Here is a 26,231-nt window from a genome sequence, read left to right as displayed (position 1 = left end):
TCAATGAACCGTAAACAATTAATGAACATGCACCTGTGGAATGGTCGTTAAGACACTAAAAGCTAACAGACGGTAGGCAATTAAGGTCACAGTTATGAAAACTTAGGACACTAAAGAGGCCTTTCTTCTGACTCTGAATAACACCAAAAGAAAGATGCCCAGGGTCCCTGCTCATCTGCGTGAACGTGCCTTAGGCATGCTGCAAGGAGGCATGAGGACTACAGATGTGGCCAGGGCAATAAATTGCAATGTCCGTACTGTGAGACGCCTAAGACAGCGCTACAGGGAGACAGGATGGACAGCTGATCATCCTCGCAGTGGCAGACCACGTGTAACAACACCTGCACAGGATCGGTACATCCGAACATCACACCTGTGGGACAGGTACAGGATGGCAACAACAACTGCCCAAGTTACACCAGGAACGCACAACCCTCCATCAGTGCTCAGACTGTCAGCAATAGGCTGAGAGAGGCTGGACTGAGGGCTTGTAGGCCTGTTGTAAGGCAGGTCCTCACCAGACATCACCGGCAACAACGTCACCTATGGGCACAAACCCACCGTCGCTGGACCAAACAGGACTGGCAAAAAGTGCTCTTCACTGACGAGTCGCGGTTTTGTCTCACCAGGGGTGATGGTCGGATTCGCGTTTATCGTCGAAGGAATGAGCGTTACACCGAGGCCTGTACTCTGGAGTTGGATCGATTTGGAGGTGGAGGGTCCGTCATGGTCTGGGGCGGTGTGTCACAGCATCATCGGACTGAGCTTGTTGTCAAGCATTTTGCTACGGCTGGCCATGCTTTCCACCTGGCTACCACTACCCCGGCCACCAGCTCTGCACCCTCCGCTGCAACTTGCCCATGTCCCCCCCGCTTCTCCTTCACACAAATCCAGACAGCTGATGTTCTAAAAGAGCTGCAAAATCTGGACCCCTACAAATCATCTGGGCTAGACAATCTGGACCCTTTCTTTCTAAAACTAGCCGCCGAAATTGTCGCAACCCCTATTACTAGCCTGTTCAACCTCTCTTTCGTAACGTCTGAGATCCCCAGAGATTGGAAATCTGCCGCGGTCATCCCCCTCTTCAAAGGGGGTGACACTCTAGATCCAAACTGTTACAGACCCATATCCATCCTGCCCTGCCTTTCAAAAGTTTTTGAAAGCCAAGTCAACAAACAGATCACCGACCATTTCGAATCCCACCGTACCTTCTCCGCTATGCGATCCGGTTTCGAGCTGGTCATGGGTGCACTTCAGCCACGCTCAAGGTCCTAAACGATATTATAACCGCGATCGATAATAGACAGTACTGTGCAGCCGTTTTCATTGACCTGGCCAAGGCTTTCGACTCTGTCAACCACCGCATTCTTATTGGCAGACTAAATAGCCTTGGTTTCTCAAATGACTGCCTCGCCTGGTTCTACCAACTACTTCTCAGATAGAGTTCAATGTGTCAAATCGGAGGGCCTGTTGTCTGGACCTATGGCAGTCTCTATGGGGGTGCCACAGGGTTCAATTCTTGGGCCGACTCTTTTCTCTGTGTATATCAATGACGTCGTTCTTGCTGCTGGTGACTCTCAGATCCACCTCTACGCAGACTACACCATTTTGTATACATCTGGCCCTTCATTGGACACTGTGTTAACAAACCTCCAAACGAGCTTCAATTCCATACAACACTCCTTCAGTAGCCTCCAACTGCTCTTAAACACTAGTAAAACTACATGCATGCTCTTCAACCGAACGCTGCTTGCACCCGCCCACCCGACTAGAATCACTACTCTCGACGGGTCTGACCTAGAGTATGTGGACAACTACAAATATCTAGGTGTCTGGTTAGACTGTAAACTCTCCTTCCAGACTCACATTAAGAATCTCCAATCCAAAGTTAAATCTAGAATCGGTTTCCTATTTCGCAACAAAGCCTCCTTCACTCATGCTGCCAAACATGCCCTCGTAAAACTGACTATCCTACCGATCCTTGACTTCGGCGATGTCATTTACAAAATAGCCTCCAACACTCTACTCAGCAAATTGGATGTAGTCTATCACAGTGCCATCCGTTTTGTCTCCAAAGCCCCATATAATACCCACCACTGTGACCTGTACGCTCTTGTTGGCTGGTCCTCACTACATATTCGTCGCCAAACCCACTGGCTCCAGGCCATCTATAAATCACTGCTAGGCAAATCCCCGCCTTATCTTAGCTCATTGGTCACCATAGCAACACCCACCCGTAGTCTGCGCTCCAGCGGGTATATCTCACTGGTCATCCCCAAAGCCAACACCTCCTTTGGCCGCAATTCCTTCCAGTTCTCTGCTGCCAATGACTGGAACAAATTGCAAAAATCTCTGAAGCTGGAGACACTTATCTCCCTCACTAACTTTAAGCATCAGTTGTCAGAGCACCTTACCGATCACTGCACCTGTACACAGCCCATCTGAAATTAGCCCGCCCAACTACCTCATCCCTATATTGTTATTTATTTTGCTCATTTGTACCCCAGTATCTCTATTTGCACATCATCTCTTGCACATCTATCATTCCAGTGTTAATACTAATTGTAATTATTTTGCACTATAGCCTATTTTATTGCCTTACCTCCATAACTTGCTAAATTTGCACACACTGTATATTATATGTATTTCTGTTGTATTTTTGACTTTGTTTTGTTTTACCCCATATGTAACTCTGTGTTGTTGTTTTTATCGCACTGCTTTGCTTTATCTTGGCCAGGTCGCAGTTGTAAATGAGAACTTGTTCTCAACTGGTTTACCTGGTTAAATAAAGGTGAATAAATAAATAAATAAAAAATTGCAGGCAATCTCAACGCTGTGCGTTACAGGGAAGACTTCCTCCTCCCTCATGTGGTACCCTTCCTGCAGGCTCATCCTGACATGACCCTCCAGCATGACAATGCCACCAGCCATACTGCTCGTTCTGTGCTTGATTTCCTGCAAGACTGGAATGTCAGTGTTCTGCCATGGCCAGCGAAGAGCCCGGATATCAATCCCATTGAGCACGTCTGGGACCTGTTGGATTGGAGGGTGAGGGCTAGGGCCATTCCCCCCACAAATGTCTGGGAACTTGCAGGTGCCTTGGTGGAAGAGTGGGGTAACATCTCACAGCAAGAACTGGCAAATCTGATGCACTGCAGTACTTAATGCAGCTGGTGGCCACACCAGATACTGACTGTTTTATATTTGACCCCCCCTTTGCTCAGGGACACATTATTCAATTTCTGTTAGTCACGTCTGTGGAACTTGTTCAGTTTATGTCTCAGTTGTTGAATCTTGTTATGTTCATACAAATATTTACACATGTTAAGTTTGCTGAAAATAAACGCAGTTGACAGTGAGAGGACGTTTCTTTTTTTGCTGAGTTTATATATATATATATTTTTTTTTAATAGCGCTCCTTGTGTGCACATTCAGTAATACCATATACTCTGGCATGGTACAGAAACGGTATGAGAGTATGAACACTTTTGGGTAAAGTTTGTCGACTTGAATATAAATGTATTTAAAAAAAATACTACTATATATATTTTCTACATTAAAACAGTTATGACGTTTTTTTTATTTTCATGACGGACTTCATCCATAATCGTCGATTACACGGTTATTTAAAATTTGTCACAGCCCTATCCATGGCATGATGGCATCCATGACATTTTACCCTCAAGGATCAGAGAGGAGATGCTATAAAAAACAAAAAACACCACTCCCAAATGGCACCCTATTTCCTATGTAGTGCACTACTTTTGACCAGGGCCCATGATGCAGCCATGGGGTTGCTTAACTCTTAAGGGTGGATGGTGGAGGACAACATACAGTTCATACAGGCCCAGGCTCCTGTCACTTTTTGGCCCTGATGCTAAAAGTAGACCAGCACTAACAGCTAACTGGCTTCCAGCCGCTAGTGCCGACAGGACAGCTCTTTCCCTTACGGCTGAATTTGCAGCTCCGATGGTGGGATATAACTACAGCAACAACTGGGTGAGATGGAGTGGGCGGGTGGAGACAGAGATGCTGCAGATGGTGGGAGTTATCTGGGGTGTGCCAACGTAGGGGTAACACCCTGGCAGTGGACCCAAAGAGGAGGAGGCAAAGAAGGTGAAATGTGGTGGAGGATTTGAGGTTAAACAACAACTGGGTAGGACTGTCCACACACCACAGAGGATAGATCGGCAGAGACGGCTTGTTGGACATTCCTTTATGATGGCATCCTGGCCTCTGATTCTATCAAATGTCCCAAAGGATTCTGGTAATTATTCTTGTAATTCTTCCGTTACTTGCATAGTTTAGCCATCAGTATTTAAAATATAGCTTTGTGAGGATTAAGTTCTCATAAAGTGATCACACAAAGTAGTATGAATAAGACTTTGATGGAATGGTGGTATACCACAAAAACACAACATTATTTTCATTCCTGAGGTGAAAGAGTGATATGTTAGGGATGAAACACTATACTCACAGGGGATGCGGCTGGCATGCCAGGGGGCGGAGTTAGTGACAAAGCCCTGTTTGGTTGCCGTGATAATGACCCACGTGACAGGGTGGTACAGGAAGGTGACCATGACGACGCCATCTTTGCCCGCCTTGCTGGATGCCAAGGTAGACTGGTTCCCATAAACCTCCACTGCAGCCTCTGCCAGAGGTGAAAGGTCACTGTTGTCAAACACCTGGACTCTGATGAGCACCTCTGTGGAGAGACATGAAATAGAATGATTAAATTATTCAAACTAAATCAGAAATAATAATATGCAGTGAATGCACAAAAGTATTGTTTGGTTTTGATTAAAAGTTGAAGGCTAAACTTGTAGACCATCGTACAACTTCTACAATTAACTCTTATTGCAATCTGAAAGCACACTGATTGTTCTGCTTTTTCACATATAGTTGGTCCCATGTAGCTCAGTTGTTAGAGCATGGCGCTTGCAACGCTAAGGTTGTGGGTTCGATTCCCACGGGGGACCAAAAGTATGAAATGTATGCATTCACTACTGTAAGTCCCTCTGGATAAGAGCGTCTGCTAAATTACTAAAATGTTTTTTTTTTTATGTTGTAGTTTCTAAGTTCCCTTGTAGCTAACAATAGGACATGTGTTGCTCTTATATAACACATTCAAGTGTCATCTTGCCCTACATAAAGTAAATGACAGAGCAAGCTTGTCTCTGTTGAAGTGTTCTAGTTCTCAGCTGACAAGGCATGATGACTCATCGTTGTTTACCATGAGATCAAAAAGCATTTAATGGAGTTTAGCGGTCTAGTACCCGACCATATTAGGACATGCTGGGACTTCTGCCATCAGATTCGACTGATCCTCCAAACCCCAGCCAAACTGTCTGGAGGGGCAGAACGACTGGCTGATTCCACTGCTATGACCATGTGCTTTCTAGTACCCATGGTGATGACCTGGATCATACAGGCATACTCCTCATAAGCTGTTCAGAACAATTCTAGTTATTCAGTTCAAGAATATATTCCATGGAAAACATCCTCTCTCATGATCATGAGATCACACACACACAGTCCAAGGTCTATTGACAGACATTTTTGCAATTAACAGTTGCTTTTATTGGCTGTGATACTCTTTCTCAATAGACCGTGATACAGACTCTGTAGGGGGTAACACTGTAACACTATGTGCTTCGCAGAATCACGTGTGTGTGTGTGTGTGTGCGTGTGTGTGTACGGCTAGCCCATTCACAGGACCATTGATTGGCCCAGTTCACATTTTCACATGCTCCAGAGAGTCCTTCAGAAAACTATTTTGATTCTAAATGGGTCAATGGCTCAATTGATGCATGTTGCTATGGATACTCTGAGGTGTCCCCAGAAAATAATGTTGGGAAAATGGGTCGCTTGGCAGCTCCATCTAGCATGGAGGACAAGGCCCAGTGATTCCATGGTGCCATACCGAGAAGATGATATCATCTCATCTCCATAATCAACATACAACATTAATCAACAAACACAACAACCCACATGAAGCTATGAGGGAAATCACATTGCATGAACTGGTACTCAATAGAGGTACTGAATTCCTCTATGTGCCCACATTACAATAACGTTTTCTCTGCGACTTCAGTAGGTTGTTGGTGGTCCCCCATGTAGTGCTAGGCAAAATATTGTTTATTGTGCCAATGCAGCAAGCTGAGGTTGATGAGAGAGCCTCCTAAATATTTGAGGATACAGAGCCAAGAGCTAAAAGGCTGAAATCATGGAAGGAAATACATTGTGATGCAAATTAAATATTTTTCGTTTTAAACCTGACACTGAACAGGCTTAGAGTACGCCCCTCTCTCTCCATCTTTCCCAGCACCCTCTCTGGTACCTATCTCTTTGGTCCTTTTTACATTGATGAAAGTTGAAGGAGATTCTTGAGAGGTATCAAACGAAATCCTGAGAATGGACTTATTATTGTAATGTAAACTTGCAAACGTGTCACATCTCGACTGCTACCTCCTGAGGTCGTGCACGACACTTGCCCCCCTCCAAGCAGGGCAGTGTAAACAGAATTGTCTCATTGAGCCCAACACTACTAAAGTTAAAAATAGCAATAGCACAGCAATGTTTTTGAAACAACTGAAATGTGTAGAAATTTTCATAATATTTTAGACTTGTTTTATAGAGTATTCACCTGAAATTGCAGTAACTGCCTGTTACATTCTGAAATTGTCGCAGTATAAGATGGAGGACCCTTTCATGTAATACGCTGAAGTTGTAATGTAGTCAGAGGACGCGATGGGGTGAGGTTGTGTTTCTCTAAGCGGGAGGTAAGCTTGGCTTCTTCTTTATATCGAGTGGTGTCGAGTAAAGCTTAAACCATGTATTTAGATTGTAGGTAGGTATTGTAGTTAGGTATTGTAGGTAGTTTATCTAGGTAGTTATTGTAGGTAATTATTGTAGGTAAGTATTGCATTCGACTGAGCCCGGTGAAGCACGAGGCTAGCTAACCCACTAACTGGACCATTAAAGCTAGCTAGCTAGCGGGTAGCTACTGGCAACTATTAGCAACTGTGGATAGTTGTTTCCTATGTTATTTCACGCTTAAGAGTACCTGTAATTATGCCAGCTAGCTACCTACGATTCAGCTGTTTTTCTAACCTCATAATCTGAAGCGTTAACGTTAGGTAGTTAGTAGCTACTGTACTCGAAATGTAGCTAGCTTGTTAATACCTGGATAGCTAACTAAACAATAGCTGGAACGACCTAGCTGTAATGTTTGGAAACGCTTTCTCTCCGTTGGGACAGATCCGAACTGGCTAAATCGATTCAGTAGCTAGCTTTACACTTAACTAGCTAACAGTAGCTACTAAGGGTAAGGTATAACCTACATTTATTTTTATTTTATATTTACATACTGGTAACCAGAGTCGTTCAAAAGGAATTCAAGACATGGGTGACTAGTTAACGTTAGCTTGGCTCTCTCTGTGTGTTTCATACCGTGAGAGGAGGGGTTGGTTCGTTGACAGAGAGCAATGGCTAGCTAATATGCTAACTATTCTAGCTAGCTAACTAACTGGCTGAATAAGTTGACGACGTTCTCACTCAAACTTTCAAAACTAACCCCAAAACTTTACACAACGTTAGACACGGACACAAATGATCTGTTTAGCGCGTTAACACACTATTGGTAGTTTGTTGTAACCGTGTATTGGTGCTAAACTGTGTTATTGGAAGCTAGCATGCTAGTTAGCTATGGCGTCATAGGATACGGTGCCCTGGGCGGTTTTCACGGAAGAATACTGTACCAAGTTACCTAGCTGAATAAACTAAGTTAGAGTCTATTCCTAGAAAACATTGAACCGCTGTAGTTTACAACAATTATAATTTCTAAAGTGGAAGTTGGGAGAGTTATATTTGAGTGTTTCAGTGAAACATAAGTGAGGGAGGCCCCGCTGTCTCGCTTTCCCAGATGTTTAGTTAATTCCGATCTCCTTTGCATTATTGTAGCCTTTTCTGTAGCCTGTCAACTATGTGTCTGTCTATCCCTGTTCTCTCCTCTCTGCACAGGCCATACAAACGCTTCACACCGCTTGGCTGCTGCCACTCTAATCTGGTGGTCCCTGCGCGCACGACCCACGTGGAGTTCCAGGTATCCGGCAGCCTCTGGAACTGCCGTTCTGCGGCCAACAAGGCAGAGTTCATCTCAGCCTATGCTACCCTACAGTCCCTCGACTTCTTGGCGCTGACGGAAACATGGATTACCACAGAAAACACTGCTACTCCTACTGCTCTTTCCTCGTCTGATCATGTGTTCTCGCATACCCCGAGAGCATCTGGTCAGCGGGGTGGTGACACAGGAATCCTCATCTCTCCCAAGTGGACATTCTCTCTTTTTCCCCTGACCCATCTGTCTATCTCCTCATTTGAATTCCATGCTGTCACAGTCACTAGCACATTCAAGCTTAACATCCTTGTCATTTATCGCCCTCCAGGTTCCCTTGGAGAGTTCATCAATGAGCTTGACGCCTTGATAAGTTCCTTTCCTGAGGATGCTCACCCCTCACAATTCTGGGTGACTTTAACCTCCCTACGTCTGCCTTTGACTCATTTCTCTCTGCCTCCTTCTTTCCACTCCTTTCCTCTTTTGACCTCACCCTCTCACCGTCCCCCCTACTCACAAGGCAGGCAATACGCTTGACCTTATCTTTACTAGATGCTGTTCTTCTACTAATCTCACTGCAACTCCCCTCCAAGTCTCCGACCACTACTTTGTATCCTTTTCTCTCTCACTCTCCTCCAACACTACTCACTCTGCCCCTACTCAGATGGTAATGTGCCGTCGCAACCTTCACTCTCTCTCTCCCGCTACTCTCTCCTCTTCCATCCTATCATCTCTTCCATCTGCTAAATCCTTCTCCCTCCGATCTCCTGATTCTGCCTCCTCAACCCTCCTCTCCTCCCTTTCTGCATCTTTTGACTCTCTATGTCTCCTATCCTCCCGGCCGGCTCAGTCCTCCCCTCCTGCTCCGTGGCTTGACAACTCATTGCGAGCTCACAGAAGAGGGCTCCGGGCAGCCGAGCGGAAATGGAGGAAAACTAGACTCCCTGCGGACCTGTCATCTTTTCACTCCCTCCTCTCTACATTCTCTTCCTCTGTTTCTGCTGCTAAAGCCAATTTCTACCACTCTAAATTTCAAGCCTCTGCCTCTAACCCTAGGAAGTTCTTTCCCACCTTCTCCTCCCTGCTGAATCCTCCTCCTCCTCCCCCTCCCTCCTCCCTCTCTGTGGATGACTTCGTCAACCATTTTGAAAAGAAGGTTGACGACATCCGATCCTCATTTATTAAGTCAAATGACACCGCTGGTCCTGCTCACACTGCCCTACCCTATGCTTTGACTCCCCTCTCTCTCCAGATGAAATCTTGCGACTTGTGACGGCCGGCCACCCAACAACCTGCCCGCTTGACCCTATCCCCTCCTCTCTTCTCCAGACCATTTCTGGAGACCTTCTCCTTTACCTCACCTCGCTCATCAACTCATCCTTGACTGCTGGCCATGTCCCTTCCGTCTTCAAGAGAGCGAGAGTTGCACCCCTCCTCAAAAAACCTACACTCGATCCCTCCGATGTCAACAACTACAGACCAGTATCACTTCTTTATTTTCTCTCCAAAACTCTTGAGCGTGCCGTCTCTAGCCAACTCTCCTGCTATCTCTCTCAGAATGACCTTCTTGATCCAAACCAGTCAGGTTTCAAGACTGGTCATTCAACTGAGACTGCTCTTCTCTGTGTCACGGAGGCTCTCCGCACTGCTAAAGCTAACTCTCTCTCCTCTGCTCTTATCCTTCTAGACCTATCTGCTGCCTTTGATACTGTGAACCATCAGATCCTCCTCTCCACCCTCTCCGAGTTGGGCATCTCCGGCGCTGCTCACTCTTGGATTGCGTCCTACCTGACAGGTCGCTCCTACCAGGTGGCGTGGCGAGAATCTGTCTCCGCACCACGTGCTCTCACCAATGGTGTCCCCCAGGGCTCAGTTCTAGGCCCTCTCCTATTCTCTCTATACAACAAGTCACTTGGCTCTGTCATATCCTCACATGGTCTCTCCTATCATTTCTATGCAGACGACACACAATTAATTTTCTCCTTTCCCCCTTCTGATAACCAGGTGGCGAATCGCATCTCTGTATGTCTGGCAGACATATCAGTGTGGATGTCGGATCACCACCTCAAGCTGAACCTCGGCAAGATGGAGCTGCTCTTCCTCTCGGGGAAGGACAGCTTGCTCCATGATCTCGCCATCACGGTTGACAACTCCATTGTGTCCTCTTCCCAGAGTGCAAAGAACCTTGGCGTGACCCTGGACAACACCCTGTCGTTCTCCCGCTAACATCAAAGCGGTGACCCGATCCTGCAGGTTCATGCTCTACAACATTCGCAGAGTACGACCCTACCTTACACAGAAAGCGGCACAGGTGCTAATCCAGGCACTTGTCATCTCCCCGTCTGGATTACTGCAACCCGCTGTTGGCTGGGTTCCCTGCCTGTGCCATTAAACCCCTACAACTTATCCAGAACGCTGCAGCCCGTCTGGTGTTCAACCTTCCCAAGTTCTCTCATGTCACCCCGCTCCTCCGCACACTCCACTGGCTTCCAGTTGAGGCTCGCATCTACTACAAGACCATAGTGCTTGCCTACGGAGCTGTGAGGGGAACGGCACCTCCTTACCTTCAGGCTCTGATCAGACCCTACACCCAAACGAGGGCACTACGTTCATCCACCTCTGGCCTGCTAGCCCCCCTACCTCTACGGAAGCACAGTTCCCGCAGTTCCCGCTCAGCCCAGTCAAAGCTATTCGCTGCTCTGGCGCCCCAATGGTGGAACAAGCTCCCCCACGACGCCAGGACAGCGGAGTCACTGACCACCTTCCGGAGACACTTGAAACACTACCTCTTTAAGGAATACCTGGAATAGTATAAAAGTAATCCTTCTAAGTGGTTGTCCCACTGGCTATCATAAGTTGAATGCACCAATTTGTAAGTCGCTCTGGATAAGAGCGTCTGCTAAATGATGTAAATGTAGGCCTAAGCACTATCTAGCTATGGTTCAGCTAAGGTTTGCTAACATTAGCATTCAGCTAACTACCTAATGCAGCTATTATGATGTAGCTTCCTGTATCAGCTCTTCCTGTATGTACAGTTGGCTCATTTCCATCCCATTGTTTAACACAGACATTACCCACCACGATCTGATCTGAGCCAGCTCATTATGGGTATGGGCCAAATCTCATCTAGTCACTTCACACCTTGCTCACACTACACAGCTCAATATAAATGGGTGATTTTGCAGATTGAGGTACTGTAGGTTATTTGAATAGAAATCAGCTGTTATTCAATGTTCACACACTTTCTTTCTTTAGCCTCCCCAGACATGATGCACAAACCTATTCAAGCATATGTGTGGGTTACTAATGATGAGGTTTAGGGGGTGAACAAGGACAGTGGCGGTCGGTGACGTTTAAGATGAGGGAGGACAATTTTTTTTTTATTGAGCATGGCCTTATTTCTATACAGAATATTGCTGTCATTCATATTCCATTCACCCAGCTCAATGTAACATCGATAGGTTTAGGCTACTACATGATACTCAAATTTTCCCTATACCCATCATGAGGTTGCTACAACCTAACTTAGCCTATGAATGAAAGTTTAAAACATAGGTACACAGGTCGAGATAATTAATTTGAGAAATCAAGGTGACAGACATTCAATACCGCCTTGCACACTCTTGTCTGCATCTAGCTGATCTAGGGTGTAATCATTAGTCCAACAGTTGCAAACGAGAGTTTCTATTGGACAAATTCCGGTATGCATATCCCAGTTTCGTTCCGTTTGCTTCCATTTAAGAAATGTTTTTTCAACAGAATCGGCAGAATGTATACACACTTGATCACACGCAAACACAGTTCACTTTCATAGCAGCCACATACAAACAGCATGCTAATTTTTGCTTGTTGTATCACTCATTCTCGCATCTACACACTCTCCTCCTCTCACCTTTTCCCTTCGCTTGTGGACTTCAGTGCACAAAACATCCCAAGCCTAAAAAACGTCCCAAGCCAAACCTTCATATCATTACTGCTACACACAGCCTACATCGTTGTCACAATATTAGCTAAAGTCATAGTCAACATAACTACTAGAACTAACGCGTTAGTAAACCCGCTAGAATCATGCAGTACAGTGTACAGTCAGCTAGCAGTTTAGCAGTTACACCAGCGGGCCCCGGTGGCAATAAATTAATAAAACCAAATGCTTACCTTGACTTGGAAGAGTTCTAGTGTTGGATAGCCATAACCAGCTAGCTAACATAGCATCCCCCGCTGTTTGAGCCGGGTGTTTGAGTAGACTAAACTAGCTAGCTGCATTTGCTAGCTAGGTGAAAGTGGGGGAAAAAAGATAATGGAATATAGCTAGCTCTCTCTCTCTTGCTCCTTCATTTTATGCACTGCTGTGCTATCTAGCTGCAGCTTATGCTTTCAGTACTAGATTAATTATCTGATCCTTTGATTGGGTGGACAACATGTCAGTTCATGCTGCAAGATCTCTGATAGTTTGGAGGATGTCCTCCAGAAGTTGTCATAATTACTGTGCAAGTCTGTGGAAGGGGTGGGAATCATGAGCCTCCTGGGTTTTGTATTGAAGTCAGGAGGAAGGAAACTAGCTGTCCTCCTGCTATACCATGGTGCTACCCTACAGAGTGCCGTTGCGGCTACTGGAGACCTTAATTGCAAAACAGTGTGTTTTAATCTATTATTTGGTGATGTGAATATATTCAGTATAGTTTAATCTAAAAAGGATAACTTTTTTAATGTTTCACTATTTTTATTTTTATGAAATTCACTGAGGAGGATAGTCCTCCCCTTCCTCCTCTGAGGAGCCTCCACTGAACGAGGATGTAAAACGGAGATCATCTTCATTATGCGTCTTTAGCTCCTCTGTCCCAATGCCTAGACACACACTGCTGCTGTCTCTTGTTGTTAAAATGTGCCATCGATTACACACTCCCTATTAGGTGGTCTCAGTGCAAGCAGTAATTGTTCCAGAATGCAATGCAGTGACAGAGGGCTCCACGGGCCACAAGGAGAGAGAAAGAGAGATAGCTGTCTTGTTTGTTCAGGGAGAGAGAGAGAGAGAGAGGGGGGTAGCATACAAACCCCAGCCTTGCAGGAATGTCTGTGCTTGTCTGTGACCCTCCTCAGTAGCCAGAAGACTCTGGGCCCTCCATCCAGTCAGACAGACACACAGCTCTCCTGAGACTGGGGGATATAGTGGAGCACTTTGACTGATGAATAGCTCCTTATGTGTAGAATGTGTATCTGACATGGGGTAAGAACCTCCCTTACGGAAAAAACACATGATTTCACGTTTCACACGTGATCTTATGGGAAGGTAATGTGATTTCACACTTTTTTTTTGTGAATTTGAGAGTGGTTACATTTCGCTAGGCCCATCCCTCAGCTTTTCACCAAAACACAGGCGGAGTGACAGCTTTCGTATTGTTTCAATTAAGAATTCTACCTTTAAGCTAAATGGTACACTGTTGAGCTAAATGATGTAATAAAAAAAGTTGTAAAATCTTTAACCAATGACAATATAATTACATTTGCATGATCACTTAAAACTGACTTTTCAATATGACCCCACCTTGGATTTGAAGTCGCAAACCTCCGGATTTGGGTTATGCTGATCTTTCTGTAGAATTCTCAGAAGTCCCTACACATTCATTACCTATAATACAGTACATCTTTGCACTTAGCACTGCTATTTTAGTTATCTGTTAATCTGACTATTCTCTCATCATTGATCAAATGTACTTCTCTTAGCAAAATGGACTTACCTCAGATAAGTAAATAAAATCAATGATGAGAGAATAGTCAGATTAACTGACAACTAAAATAGTATACAGTGAGGGAAAAAAGTATTTGATCCCCTGCTGATTTTGTACGTTTGCCCACTGACAAAGACATGATCAGTTTGCCCACTGACAAAGACATGATCAGAGAGACAGAATAACAACAAAAAAATTCCAGAAAAACGCATGTCAAAAAGGTTATAAATTGATTTGCATTTTAATGAGGGAAATAAGTATTTGACCCCTCTGCAAAACATGACTTAGTACTTGGTGGTAAAACCTTTGTTGGCAATCACAGAGGTCAGACGTTTCTTGTAGTTGGCCACCAGGTTTGCACACATCTCAGGAGGGATTTTGTTCCACTCCTCTTTGCAGATCTTCTCCAAGTCATTAAGGTTTCGAGGCTGACGTTTGGCAACTCGAACCTTCAGCTCCCTCCACAGATTTTCTATGGGACTAAGGTCTGAGACTGGCTAGGCCACTCCAGGACCTTAATGTGCTTCTTCTTGAGCCACTCCTTTGTTGCCTTGGTCGTGTGTTTTGGGTCATTGTCATGCTGGATTACCCATCCACGACCCATTTTCAATGCCCTGGCTGAGGGAAGGAGGTTCTCACCCAAGATTTGACGGTACAAGGCCCCGTCCATTGTCCCTTTGATGCGGTGAAGTTGTCCTGTCCCCTTAGCAGAAAAACACCCCCAAAGCATAATGTTTCCACCTCCATGTTTGACGGTGGGGATGGTGTTCTTGGGGTCATAGGCAGCATTCCTCCTCCTCCAAACACGGCGAGTTGAGTTGATGCCAAAGAGCTCGATTTTGGTCTCATCTGACCACAACACTTTCACCCAGTTCTCCTCTGAATCATTCAGATGTTCATTGGCAAACTTCAGACAGGCCTGTATATGTGCTTTCTTGAGCAGGGGGACCTTGCGGGCGCTGCAGGATTTCAGTCCTTCACGGCGTAGTGTGTTACCAATTGTTTTCTTGGTGACTATGGTCCCAGCTGCCTTGAAATCATTGACAGTTCTGGGCTGATTCCTCACCGTTCTCATGATCATTGCAACTCCAGGAGGTGAGATCTTGCATGGAGCCCCATGCCGAGGGAGATTGACAGTTATTTTGTGTTTCTTCCATTTGCGAATAATCGCACCAACTGTTGTCACCTTCTCACCAAGCTGCTTGGCGATGGTCTTGTAGCCCATTCCAGCCTTGTGTAGGTCTACAGTCTTGTCCCTGACATCCTTGGAGAGCTCTTTGGTCTTGGCCATGGTGGAGAGTTTGTAATCTGATTGATTGATTGCTTCTGTGTACAGGTGTCTTTTATACAGGTAACAAGCTGAGATTAGGAGCACTCCCTTTAAGAGTGTGCTCCTAATCTCAGCTAGTTACCTGTATAAAAGACACCTGGGAGCCAGAAATCTTTCGGATTGAGAGGGGGTCAAATACTTATTTCCTCAATAAAATGAAAATCAATTTATAAATGTTTTTACATGTGTTTTTCTGGATTTTTTTGTTGTTATTCTGTCTCTCACTGTTCAAATAAACCTACCATTAACATTTTAGACTGATCATTTCTTTGTCAGTGGGCAAACGTACAAAATCAGCAGGGGATCAAATACTTTTTTCCCTCACTGTAGTTGTCTAATGTTGGTGAGGCATGTTATTCTGTTTTAATGTTACTCCTGAATCACTATGATAAATATAATAATTTTATTGAGTGTATTATACAAAGCTGAGATTTACTTTGAAGTCCAAAGTCTAGGAATACAGGAGAAATCAGTCATTGACACAGACATGGTGGCGTAGCAGGAAGATCGGAATGCCATGAACCAAGAGCTTGTGAGTTCAAATCCCAGGTGAGGACATGTTGAATAATATATACAGTATAAATAAACATACACAATGTCAAAGTGTGTCAAATCCCCTCCTCTCTTCTCCAGACCATTTCTGGAGACCTTCTCCTTTACCTCACCTCGCTCATCAACTCATCCTTGACCGCTGGCCATGTCCCTTCCGTCTTCAAGAGAGCGAGAGTTGCACCCCTCCTCAAAAAACCTACACTCGATCCCTCCGATGTCAACAACTACAGACCAGTATCACTTCTTTATTTTCTCTCCAAAACTCTTGAGCGTGCCGTCTCTAGCCAACTCTCCTGCTATCTCTCTCAGAATGACCTTCTTGATCCAAACCAGTCAGGTTTCAAGACTGGTCATTCAACTGAGACTGCTCTTCTCTGTGTCACGGAGGCTCTCCGCACTGCTAAAGCTAACTCTCTCTCCTCTGCTCTTATCCTTCTAGACCTATCTGCTGCCTTTGATACTGTGAACCATCAGATCCTCCTCTCCACCCTCTCCGAGTTGGGCATCTCCGGGCGCTGCTCACTCTTGGATTGCGTCCTACCTGACAGGTCGCTCCTACCAGGTGGCGTGGCGAGAATCTGTCTCCGCACCACGTGCTCTCACCAATGGTGTCCCCCAGGGTTCAGTTCTAGGCCCTCTCCTATTCTCTCTATACAACAAGTCACTTGGCTCTGTCATATCCTCACATGGTCTCTCCTATCATTTCTATGCAGACGACACACAATTAATTTTCTCCTTTCCCCCTTCTGATAACCAGGTGGCGAATCGCATCTCTGTATGTCTGGCAGACATATCAGTGTGGATGTCGGATCACCACCTCAAGCTGAACCTCGGCAAGATGGAGCTGCTCTTCCTCTCGGGGAAGGACAGCTTGCTCCATGATCTCGCCATCACGGTTGACAACTCCATTGTGTCCTCTTCCCAGAGTGCAAAGAACCTTGGCGTGACCCTGGACAACACCCTGTCGTTCTCCGCTAACATCAAAGCGGTGACCCGATCCTGCAGGTTCATGCTCTACAACATTCGCAGAGTACGACCCTACCTTACACAGAAAGCGGCACAGGTGCTAATCCAGGCACTTGTCATCTCCCGTCTGGATTACTGCAACCCGCTGTTGGCTGGGTTCCCTGCCTGTGCCATTAAACCCCTACAACTTATCCAGAACGCTGCAGCCCGTCTGGTGTTCAACCTTCCCAAGTTCTCTCATGTCACCCCGCTCCTCCGCACACTCCACTGGCTTCCAGTTGAGGCTCGCATCTACTACAAGACCATAGTGCTTGCCTACGGAGCTGTGAGGGGAACGGCACCTCCTTACCTTCAGGCTCTGATCAGACCCTACACCCAAACGAGGGCACTACGTTCATCCACCTCTGGCCTGCTAGCCCCCTACCTCTACGGAAGCACAGTTCCCGCAGTTCCCGCTCAGCCCAGTCAAAGCTATTCGCTGCTCTGGCGCCCCAATGGTGGAACAAGCTCCCCCCACGACGCCAGGACAGCGGAGTCACTGACCACCTTCCGGAGACACTTGAAACACTACCTCTTTAAGGAATACCTGGAATAGTATAAAAGTAATCCTTCTAAGTGGTTGTCCCACTGGCTATCATAAGTTGAATGCACCAATTTGTAAGTCGCTCTGGATAAGAGCGTCTGCTAAATGATGTAAATGTAGGCCTAAGCACTATCTAGCTATGGTTCAGCTAAGGTTTGCTAACATTAGCATTCAGCTAACTACCTAATGCAGCTATTATGATGTAGCTTCCTGTATCAGCTCTTCCTGTATGTACAGTTGGCTCATTTCCATCCCATTGTTTAACACAGACATTACCCACCACGATCTGATCTGAGCCAGCTCATTATGGGTATGGGCCAAATCTCATCTAGTCACTTCACACCTTGCTCACACTACACAGCTCAATATAAATGGGTGATTTTGCAGATTGAGGTACTGTAGGTTATTTGAATAGAAATCAGCTGTTATTCAATGTTCACACACTTTCTTTCTTTAGCCTCCCCAGACATGATGCACAAACCTATTCAAGCATATGTGTGGGTTACTAATGATGAGGTTTAGGGGGTGAACAAGGACAGTGGCGGTCGGTGACGTTTAAGATGAGGGAGGACAATTTTTTTTTTATTGAGCATGGCCTTATTTCTATACAGAATATTGCTGTCATTCATATTCTATTCACCCAGCTCAATGTAACATCGATAGGTTTAGGCTACTACATGATACTAAAATTTTCCCTATACCCATCATGAGGTTGCTACAACCTAACTTAGCCTATGAATGAAAGTTTAAAACATAGGTACACAGGTCGAGATAATTAATTTGAGAAATCAAGGTGACAGACATTCAATACCGCCTTGCACACTCTTGTCTGCATCTAGCTGATCTAGGGTGTAATCATTAGTCCAACAGTTGCAAACGAGAGTTTCTATTGGACAAATTCCGGTATGCATATCCCAGTTTCGTTCCGTTTGCTTCCATTTAAGAAATGTTTTTTCAACAGAATCGGCAGAATGAATACACACTTGATCACACGCAAACACAGTTCACTTTCATAGCAGCCACATACAAACAGCATGCTAATTTTTGCTTGTTGTATCACTCATTCTCGCATCTACACACTCTCCTCCTCTCACCTTTTCCCTTCGCTTGTGGACTTCAGTGCACAAAACATCCCAAGCCTAAAAAAACGTCCCAAGCCAAACCTTCATATCATTACTGCTACACACAGCCTACATCGTTGTCACAATATTAGCTAAAGTCATAGTCAACATAACTACTAGAACTAACGCGTTAGTAAACCCGCTAGAATCATGCAGTACAGTGTACAGTCAGCTAGCAGTTTAGCAGTTACACCAGCGGGCCCCGGTGGCAATAAATTAATAAAACCAAATGCTTACCTTGACTTGGAAGAGTTCTAGTGTTGGATAGCCATAACCAGCTAGCTAACATAGCATCCCCCGCTGTTTGAGCCGGGTGTTTGAGTAGACTAAACTAGCTAGCTGCATTTGCTAGCTAGGTGAAAGTGGGGGAAAAAAGATAATGGAATATAGCTAGCTCTCTCTCTCTTGCTCCTTCATTTTATGCACTGCTGTGCTATCTAGCTGCAGCTTATGCTTTCAGTACTAGATTAATTATCTGATCCTTTGATTGGGTGGACAACATGTCAGTTCATGCTGCAAGATCTCTGATAGTTTGGAGGATGTCCTCCAGAAGTTGTCATAATTACTGTGCAAGTCTGTGGAAGGGGGTGGGAATCATGAGCCTCCTGGGTTTTGTATTGAAGTCAGGAGGAAGGAAACTAGCTGTCCTCCTGCTATACCATGGTGCTACCCTACAGAGTGCCGTTGCGGCTACTGGAGACCTTAATTGCAAAACAGTGTGTTTTAATCTATTATTTGGTGATGTGAATATATTCAGTATAGTTTAATCTAAAAAGGATAACTTTTTTAATGTTTCACTATTTTTATTTTTATGAAATTCACTGAGGAGGATAGTCCTCCCCTTCCTCCTCTGAGGAGCCTCCACTGAACGAGGATGTAAAACGGAGATCATCTTCATTATGCGTCTTTAGCTCCTCTGTCCCAATGCCTAGACACACACTGCTGCTGTCTCTTGTTGTTAAAATGTGCCATCGATTACACACTCCCTATTAGGTGGTCTCAGTGCAAGCAGTAATTGTTCCAGAATGCAATGCAGTGACAGAGGGCTCCACGGGCCACAAGGAGAGAGAAAGAGAGATAGCTGTCTTGTTTGTTCAGGGAGAGAGAGAGAGAGAGAGAGGGGGGTAGCATACAAACCCCAGCCTTGCAGGAATGTCTGTGCTTGTCTGTGACCCTCCTCAGTAGCCAGAAGACTCTGGGCCCTCCATCCAGTCAGACAGACACACAGCTCTCCTGAGACTGGGGGATATAGTGGAGCACTTTGACTGATGAATAGCTCCTTATGTGTAGAATGTGTATCTGACATGGGGTAAGAACCTCCCTTACGGAAAAACCACATGATTTCACGTTTCACACGTGATCTTATGGGAAGGTAATGTGATTTCACACTTTTTTTTTGTGAATTTGAGAGTGGTTACATTTCGCCAGGCCCATCCCTCAGCTTTTCACCAAAACACAGGCGGAGTGACAGCTTTCGTATTGTTTCAATTAAGAATTCTACCTTTAAGCTAAATGGTACACTGTTGAGCTAAATGATGTAATAAAAAAAGTTGTAAAATCTTTAACCAATGACAATATAATTACATTTGCATGATCACTTAAAACTGACTTTTCAATATGACCCCACCTTGGATTTGAAGTCGCAAACCTCCGGATTTGGGTTATGCTGATCTTTCTGTAGAATTCTCAGAAGTCCCTACACATTCATTACCTATAATACAGTACATCTTTGCACTTAGCACTGCTATTTTAGTTATCTGTTAATCTGACTATTCTCTCATCATTGATCAAATGTACTTCTCTTAGCAAAATGGACTTACCTCAGATAAGTAAATAAAATCAATGATGAGAGAATAGTCAGATTAACTGACAACTAAAATAGTATACAGTGAGGGAAAAAAGTATTTGATCCCCTGCTGATTTTGTACGTTTGCCCACTGACAAAGACATGATCAGTTTGCCCACTGACAAAGACATGATCAGAGAGACAGAATAACAACAAAAAATTCCAGAAAAACGCATGTCAAAAAGGTTATAAATTGATTTGCATTTTAATGAGGGAAATAAGTATTTGACCCCTCTGCAAAACATGACTTAGTACTTGGTGGTAAAACCTTTGTTGGCAATCACAGAGGTCAGACGTTTCTTGTAGTTGGCCACCAGGTTTGCACACATCTCAGGAGGGATTTTGTTCCACTCCTCTTTGCAGATCTTCTCCAAGTCATTAAGGTTTCGAGGCTGACGTTTGGCAACTCGAACCTTCAGCTCCCTCCACAGATTTTCTATGGAACTAAGGTCTGGAGACTGGCTAGGCCACTCCAGGACCTTAATGTGCTTCTTCTTGAGCCACTCCTTTGTTGCCTTGGTCGTGTGTTTTGGGTCATTGTCATGCTGGATTACCCATCCACGACCCATTTTCAATGCCCTGGCTGAGGGAAGGAGGTTCTCACCCAAGATTTGACGGTACAAGGCCCCGTCCATTGTCCCTTTGATGCGGTGAAGTTGTCCTGTCCCCTTAGCAGAAAAACACCCCCAAAGCATAATGTTTCCACCTCCATGTTTGACGGTGGGGATGGTGTTCTTGGGGTCATAGGCAGCATTCCTCCTCCTCCAAACACGGCGAGTTGAGTTGATGCCAAAGAGCTCGATTTTGGTCTCATCTGACCACAACACTTTCACCCAGTTCTCCTCTGAATCATTCAGATGTTCATTGGCAAACTTCAGACAGGCCTGTATATGTGCTTTCTTGAGCAGGGGGACCTTTGCGGGCGCTGCAGGATTTCAGTCCTTCACGGCGTAGTGTGTTACCAATTGTTTTCTTGGTGACTATGGTCCCAGCTGCCTTGAAATCATTGACAGTTCTGGGCTGATTCCTCACCGTTCTCATGATCATTGCAACTCCAGGAGGTGAGATCTTGCATGGAGCCCCATGCCGAGGGAGATTGACAGTTATTTTGTGTTTCTTCCATTTGCGAATAATCGCACCAACTGTTGTCACCTTCTCACCAAGCTGCTTGGCGATGGTCTTGTAGCCCATTCCAGCCTTGTGTAGGTCTACAGTCTTGTCCCTGACATCCTTGGAGAGCTCTTTGGTCTTGGCCATGGTGGAGAGTTTGTAATCTGATTGATTGATTGCTTCTGTGTACAGGTGTCTTTTATACAGGTAACAAGCTGAGATTAGGAGCACTCCCTTTAAGAGTGTGCTCCTAATCTCAGCTAGTTACCTGTATAAAAGACACCTGGGAGCCAGAAATCTTTCGGATTGAGAGGGGGTCAAATACTTATTTCCCTCAATAAAATGAAAATCAATTTATAAATGTTTTTACATGTGTTTTTCTGGATTTTTTTGTTGTTATTCTGTCTCTCACTGTTCAAATAAACCTACCATTAACATTTTAGACTGATCATTTCTTTGTCAGTGGGCAAACGTACAAAATCAGCAGGGGATCAAATACTTTTTTCCCTCACTGTAGTTGTCTAATGTTGGTGAGGCATGTTATTCTGTTTTAATGTTACTCCTGAATCACTATGATAAATATAATAATTTTATTGAGTGTATTATACAAAGCTGAGATTTACTTTGAAGTCCAAAGTCTAGGAATACAGGAGAAATCAGTCATTGACACAGACATGGTGGCGTAGCAGGAAGATCGGAATGCCATGAACCAAGAGCTTGTGAGTTCAAATCCCAGGTGAGGACATGTTGAATAATATATACAGTATAAATAAACATACACAATGTCAAAGTGTGTCAAATAGGTAAGAGGGAAACACTGCAGCTATTTTATGACGTTCCCTGGGACTTCCTAACAACTTTTTGTATGAAGGGAATCATGTAAAAAAAAATCATCATGAATGCAAAATGTGTGATCACGTGAAAATCCACATGTGAAACTTCATGTGAAATAGCATCACGTGAAGTTTTCCAAAACCACATGGTTTTACATTATTTATAATAATAATAACAACATTATGAAATAAAATGTTGCATGTGCAAAACATGTGGAAATTTCACATGTGAAATCAGGTGATTTTCCACATGAAATCATGTGGTTTTTCCATAAGGGCTTCCTCAATCTGGACAGCCTTGTAAAACTGTTTGGGGGAGTTTCCTGAGAGGGCAGATAGGATGGAAGGCTGACGTGTCACAATCCCAGTCTGTCCTTCTCCTGTGAGCAAGGTCAATCCTCCTTGGAAACTTCTTGATCTAAGGAGACTCACTCTTACCCCAAATGAAATACAAAGGGTTTAAGGTAGAGGTACCAAGGGTGAGGAGAGAGTTAAGAGGAGATAAATCAAACCAAATCATCTCCACCTCCTCCCTACTCGCATAGACCAGCTGGAAGTCATCATGAGGGACCTCCCCAGGCTGCACATAGAGGGGAGAGGAGAGAGAGAGAGTGCAGAGAGGGAAAGAGAGAGAGAAAGAGAGAATTGGGTGGGGGTGAGGGCGGGAGGGGGGGGGGTCCAAGGTTAGGTCCACAGCTGGAGCACATCAGTAGAAAGGGTCTCTCAGGCCTCAGCACCGTTGTCTACCAGGGCCCAGGGGGAGAGTTATATGGTGTGTGAAGGTTTGTAGGTGTCCTTAAAGTTTTTAAAGCTTTGGTTGAGACTTTCAGCTTCAACCCTACCACCTACGAGGCTAAAAAAGCTACCTTTGGTTACACACAAGGGCCCTAAAAGCATGTCATGTGTAACATTGAGATCTTTACCAAGACATTTCAGAATAACTACAGCTCCACTCTCCACTAATAGCCAGCATGAGATGAGCTTGGAAAGTGAATGATTTGGTGCTTTTGTCGTAACATGCGTGGAGGTTTCTGACTGACTCTGCAAGCGATGATAGCTTAGCTTGTCGTTATTTAGCTTGTTGTAAAGGTTTGGATGAAATAAAAAAGATTTAAGCTTCCTCAGCAGCAGGTTAACAGTACAGTACACAGTTAAGGTTGATATGTTGATATGGGTGATTTCCAAGTGTCATAAACTACTGCTGAGTGTCCCCAGAGAGGAAACCCATCCACCGGTCAGACCGTGTTGGCACTCATACAGAGCATTGTGGAATCACAGCCTCACAGGACACATCAAGGCTGTTCTAGAACAGGAAAACACAGTTCCGAGTTCCAAGCCAAAGTCCACAAACAGTTCCCCCTACTGTGATCTCCTTGAGAGCCAGGATCCCAGTGGACAAGAGGCTAGTCCCCTTGATTATCCCAGTGAAGAAAGGAGAGGACACTACATACACTTGATAAGAGAAAACAGGATAAGACACACCAATCAAACAGATGGCACAATTTCTGATTGACAAAGTAGAAACATAACTGTTACAATCAACTGTTTTTTTTACCAGTGCCATCCTGCTCCATATGAAATCAATAGTAATTTCTGATCTGTAATTATGAACAGTGATTCATATAATTAAGGGGTCATTACTTTTCATTGCTGGGTAATAGTAATTGTTTCTGCTCATTTGCACAAGAAGGAAGTGGTGAATAATCAAATCAAATCAAATGATTTCCCCACATTACTATGAGTGGCGTGTAAATTACCGATACTTCCATTGTTTACAGTAAGGATTCCACAGAACCTGATGTCAACACAACAGGCCGAATGCGGCAATTTGTTACCATGGCAATCATCGAAGAACACGCTCACCTGCGCCCACACAAAACACCGGCTAGTACATATTAATGGTATCAAAATCTTTTGTGTTACATAGTCATAAATTAGTCACAGAAGATTGTTGAATCTATGTGATGTTCAGGCACTCATAGCACTCTGAGCAAAACAATGGTATCTGAATCAAACAGCTGCTGGAAGGGAAAAAACACAAATACACACGCACACACACGATCTGGTTACACTAGGAATAATCTGTGGTCAGAGTGAGGCCACGGCAGCTTGCTGGGATGCAGTAATACAACTTGGTCATCAGTCCAGATGTTTTGGATCTCTGCAGCCTAACCCAGATGTTTAAAGCTGGCCTGGGACATCACATTGGCTTGTACTGTATGTGGTCAGTGAGAGGATTAAGAGGAGTAGCTAGAGAAACTAGCATGTGGAGGTGAATTACATACCTTTCATGCAGTATCTCCATACAGTATATGGCACTGACATACATACAACAACCTTGTACAGTGTCAGTATCTCATGATTTAGTTATGGCTGATCATGCGTTAAAATAACAACATCATAAATCAAGGAAAGATATCATGACAGTTATAAGACGATGTAGTGCACTCATCCTCACACAGAGAAAGGGTAGTTGAGAAACTGACAACATTATTGTGTCCATCATTTCCTGCAACTGTTTTGCATTTTCTTTGCAATGTCATAAGGCGGCAGGTAAGAGTGTTGGGCCAGTAACCAAAAGGTCGCTGGTTCGAATCCCTGAGTCGACTAGGTGAAAAACCTTTCGATATGCCCTTGAGCAAGGCACTTAACCCTCATTGCTCCTTTAAGTCGCTCTGGATAAGAGCGTAGACTAAAATGTGTTATCTTACTTAACTATTTGGCTCCAGTATTTTCTCACCAGTTTTTTTGTGCCATTCTTTCTTTACAAAATATGTTGTGCTCCAACTGAATTTGGGAAATGGGAGAAAATTATCTTTGGACATTTTCTAAAATGGGTATGTGTGGCAAATTAGTCAACTGTTCTCAAACATAATCCAGATTAAAATGTGGAAGCCCACTTAACACATTTGAGATAATACAGTGCAAACAGAAAATAATGAGGGGACTTAGTTTTAAATGCTAATCGACAGATGATGTAATATGGTTTCTTACTGAAAGCCTTTCAAAATATCCAATTTTCCAAGGAGAAGATTTTACTCCATTACTAAGGGCAGGAAAGTTGGATATGAACTGTTAGTATCCTAGCCGAACTGAATACTATATAGCAAGTCAAACGATATCTTTAGGTATTGCTTGCTGGCAGTCCTTGTTTAGAGACAAGGCAGGTTGTTGAGATTTTATCAGGCTCACTTTTGCTGTAAATGAATCTCATTCCAGAATAACTTGTCATTAGGAGGAAAATAAAGTCACAAGGCAAGAATTTGAGGAAAGAGCCACGGTTCAGGGATCCACCCATTGTGCGGAAACAAGAAACAGTTGTTGTTCTGAAAAGATTTCCAAAAAAAATATGCGCCAGTGTCAACAAAATGTCCAGTACGAATGATATTTGTTATCATCAGCCTAGGAAGAATATGTGTATATAACTTGTCCGGCACACAAAAGCCATGGAAAACTTTTGCTGTGACGTAATCCATGTATGGACATGTCTTTTGTTGTGCTTAAGAACAACCAATAAAGACCTTCTATAGAATAAAAGAAAAGACTGAGTACTCAATGAGTAGGGCTGGTCCCTGTCATAGCAGGACTGCGCCAGGTGTGTTAGGCTGTCTATATTTCCAAAGGGGTGCTATGCTGTGCTACTATGCTATGTCCAGACAGCTCTACTAGTCTCCTATGAGAGGAGAGAGGGTGTTAGGTGTCAACAGTCGGATTCCTCCCACTGTACAGCTGCCTGGGCAAAAATTCCTCGGCATATAGCCAGCCCCCCTTCATAGGCTACTGCTGCAGCAAAACAGACTGGCTGGTCCTGGTCCACGGTGCTCTGAGTTCTAATACAGGATGTCAGTCAAAGCAAGATCTTATGAGTCAGACAGACTAACTCTTTCTAGCCTGGTCCCAGATCTGTTTGTGCTGTCTTGCCAACTCCTATGGTCATTGTGACCATATGACAGATCTGGGACCATGCTAACACTCTTTAGTAGAAACCACCTTATTTGCACATGCCTCAGCTCCACTCCCAGCAGTAGAATGTATAATTAAAAAGAAA

At 44.4% G+C, this 26,231-nt stretch overlaps 1 protein-coding gene across 1 annotated transcript in view; it reads right to left on the bottom strand.

The window, feature by feature from the left end:
• Positions 1-26,231, bottom strand: part of LOC121569720 (protein FAM171A2) — an 82,444-nt gene that overhangs the window by 51,713 nt on the left and 4,500 nt on the right. Inside the window, exon 2 of the mRNA XM_041880871.1 lies at positions 4,478-4,705. Coding sequence (XP_041736805.1) covers positions 4,478-4,705 — 228 coding nt within the window. The remainder of the gene's footprint in view (positions 1-4,477; positions 4,706-26,231) is intronic.

This window comes from Coregonus clupeaformis, chromosome 7 (assembly GCF_020615455.1).
Source record: "Coregonus clupeaformis isolate EN_2021a chromosome 7, ASM2061545v1, whole genome shotgun sequence".
Classification (NCBI taxonomy): domain Eukaryota; kingdom Metazoa; phylum Chordata; class Actinopteri; order Salmoniformes; family Salmonidae; genus Coregonus; species Coregonus clupeaformis.
This window is presented reverse-complemented; position numbering and strand designations above follow the sequence as displayed.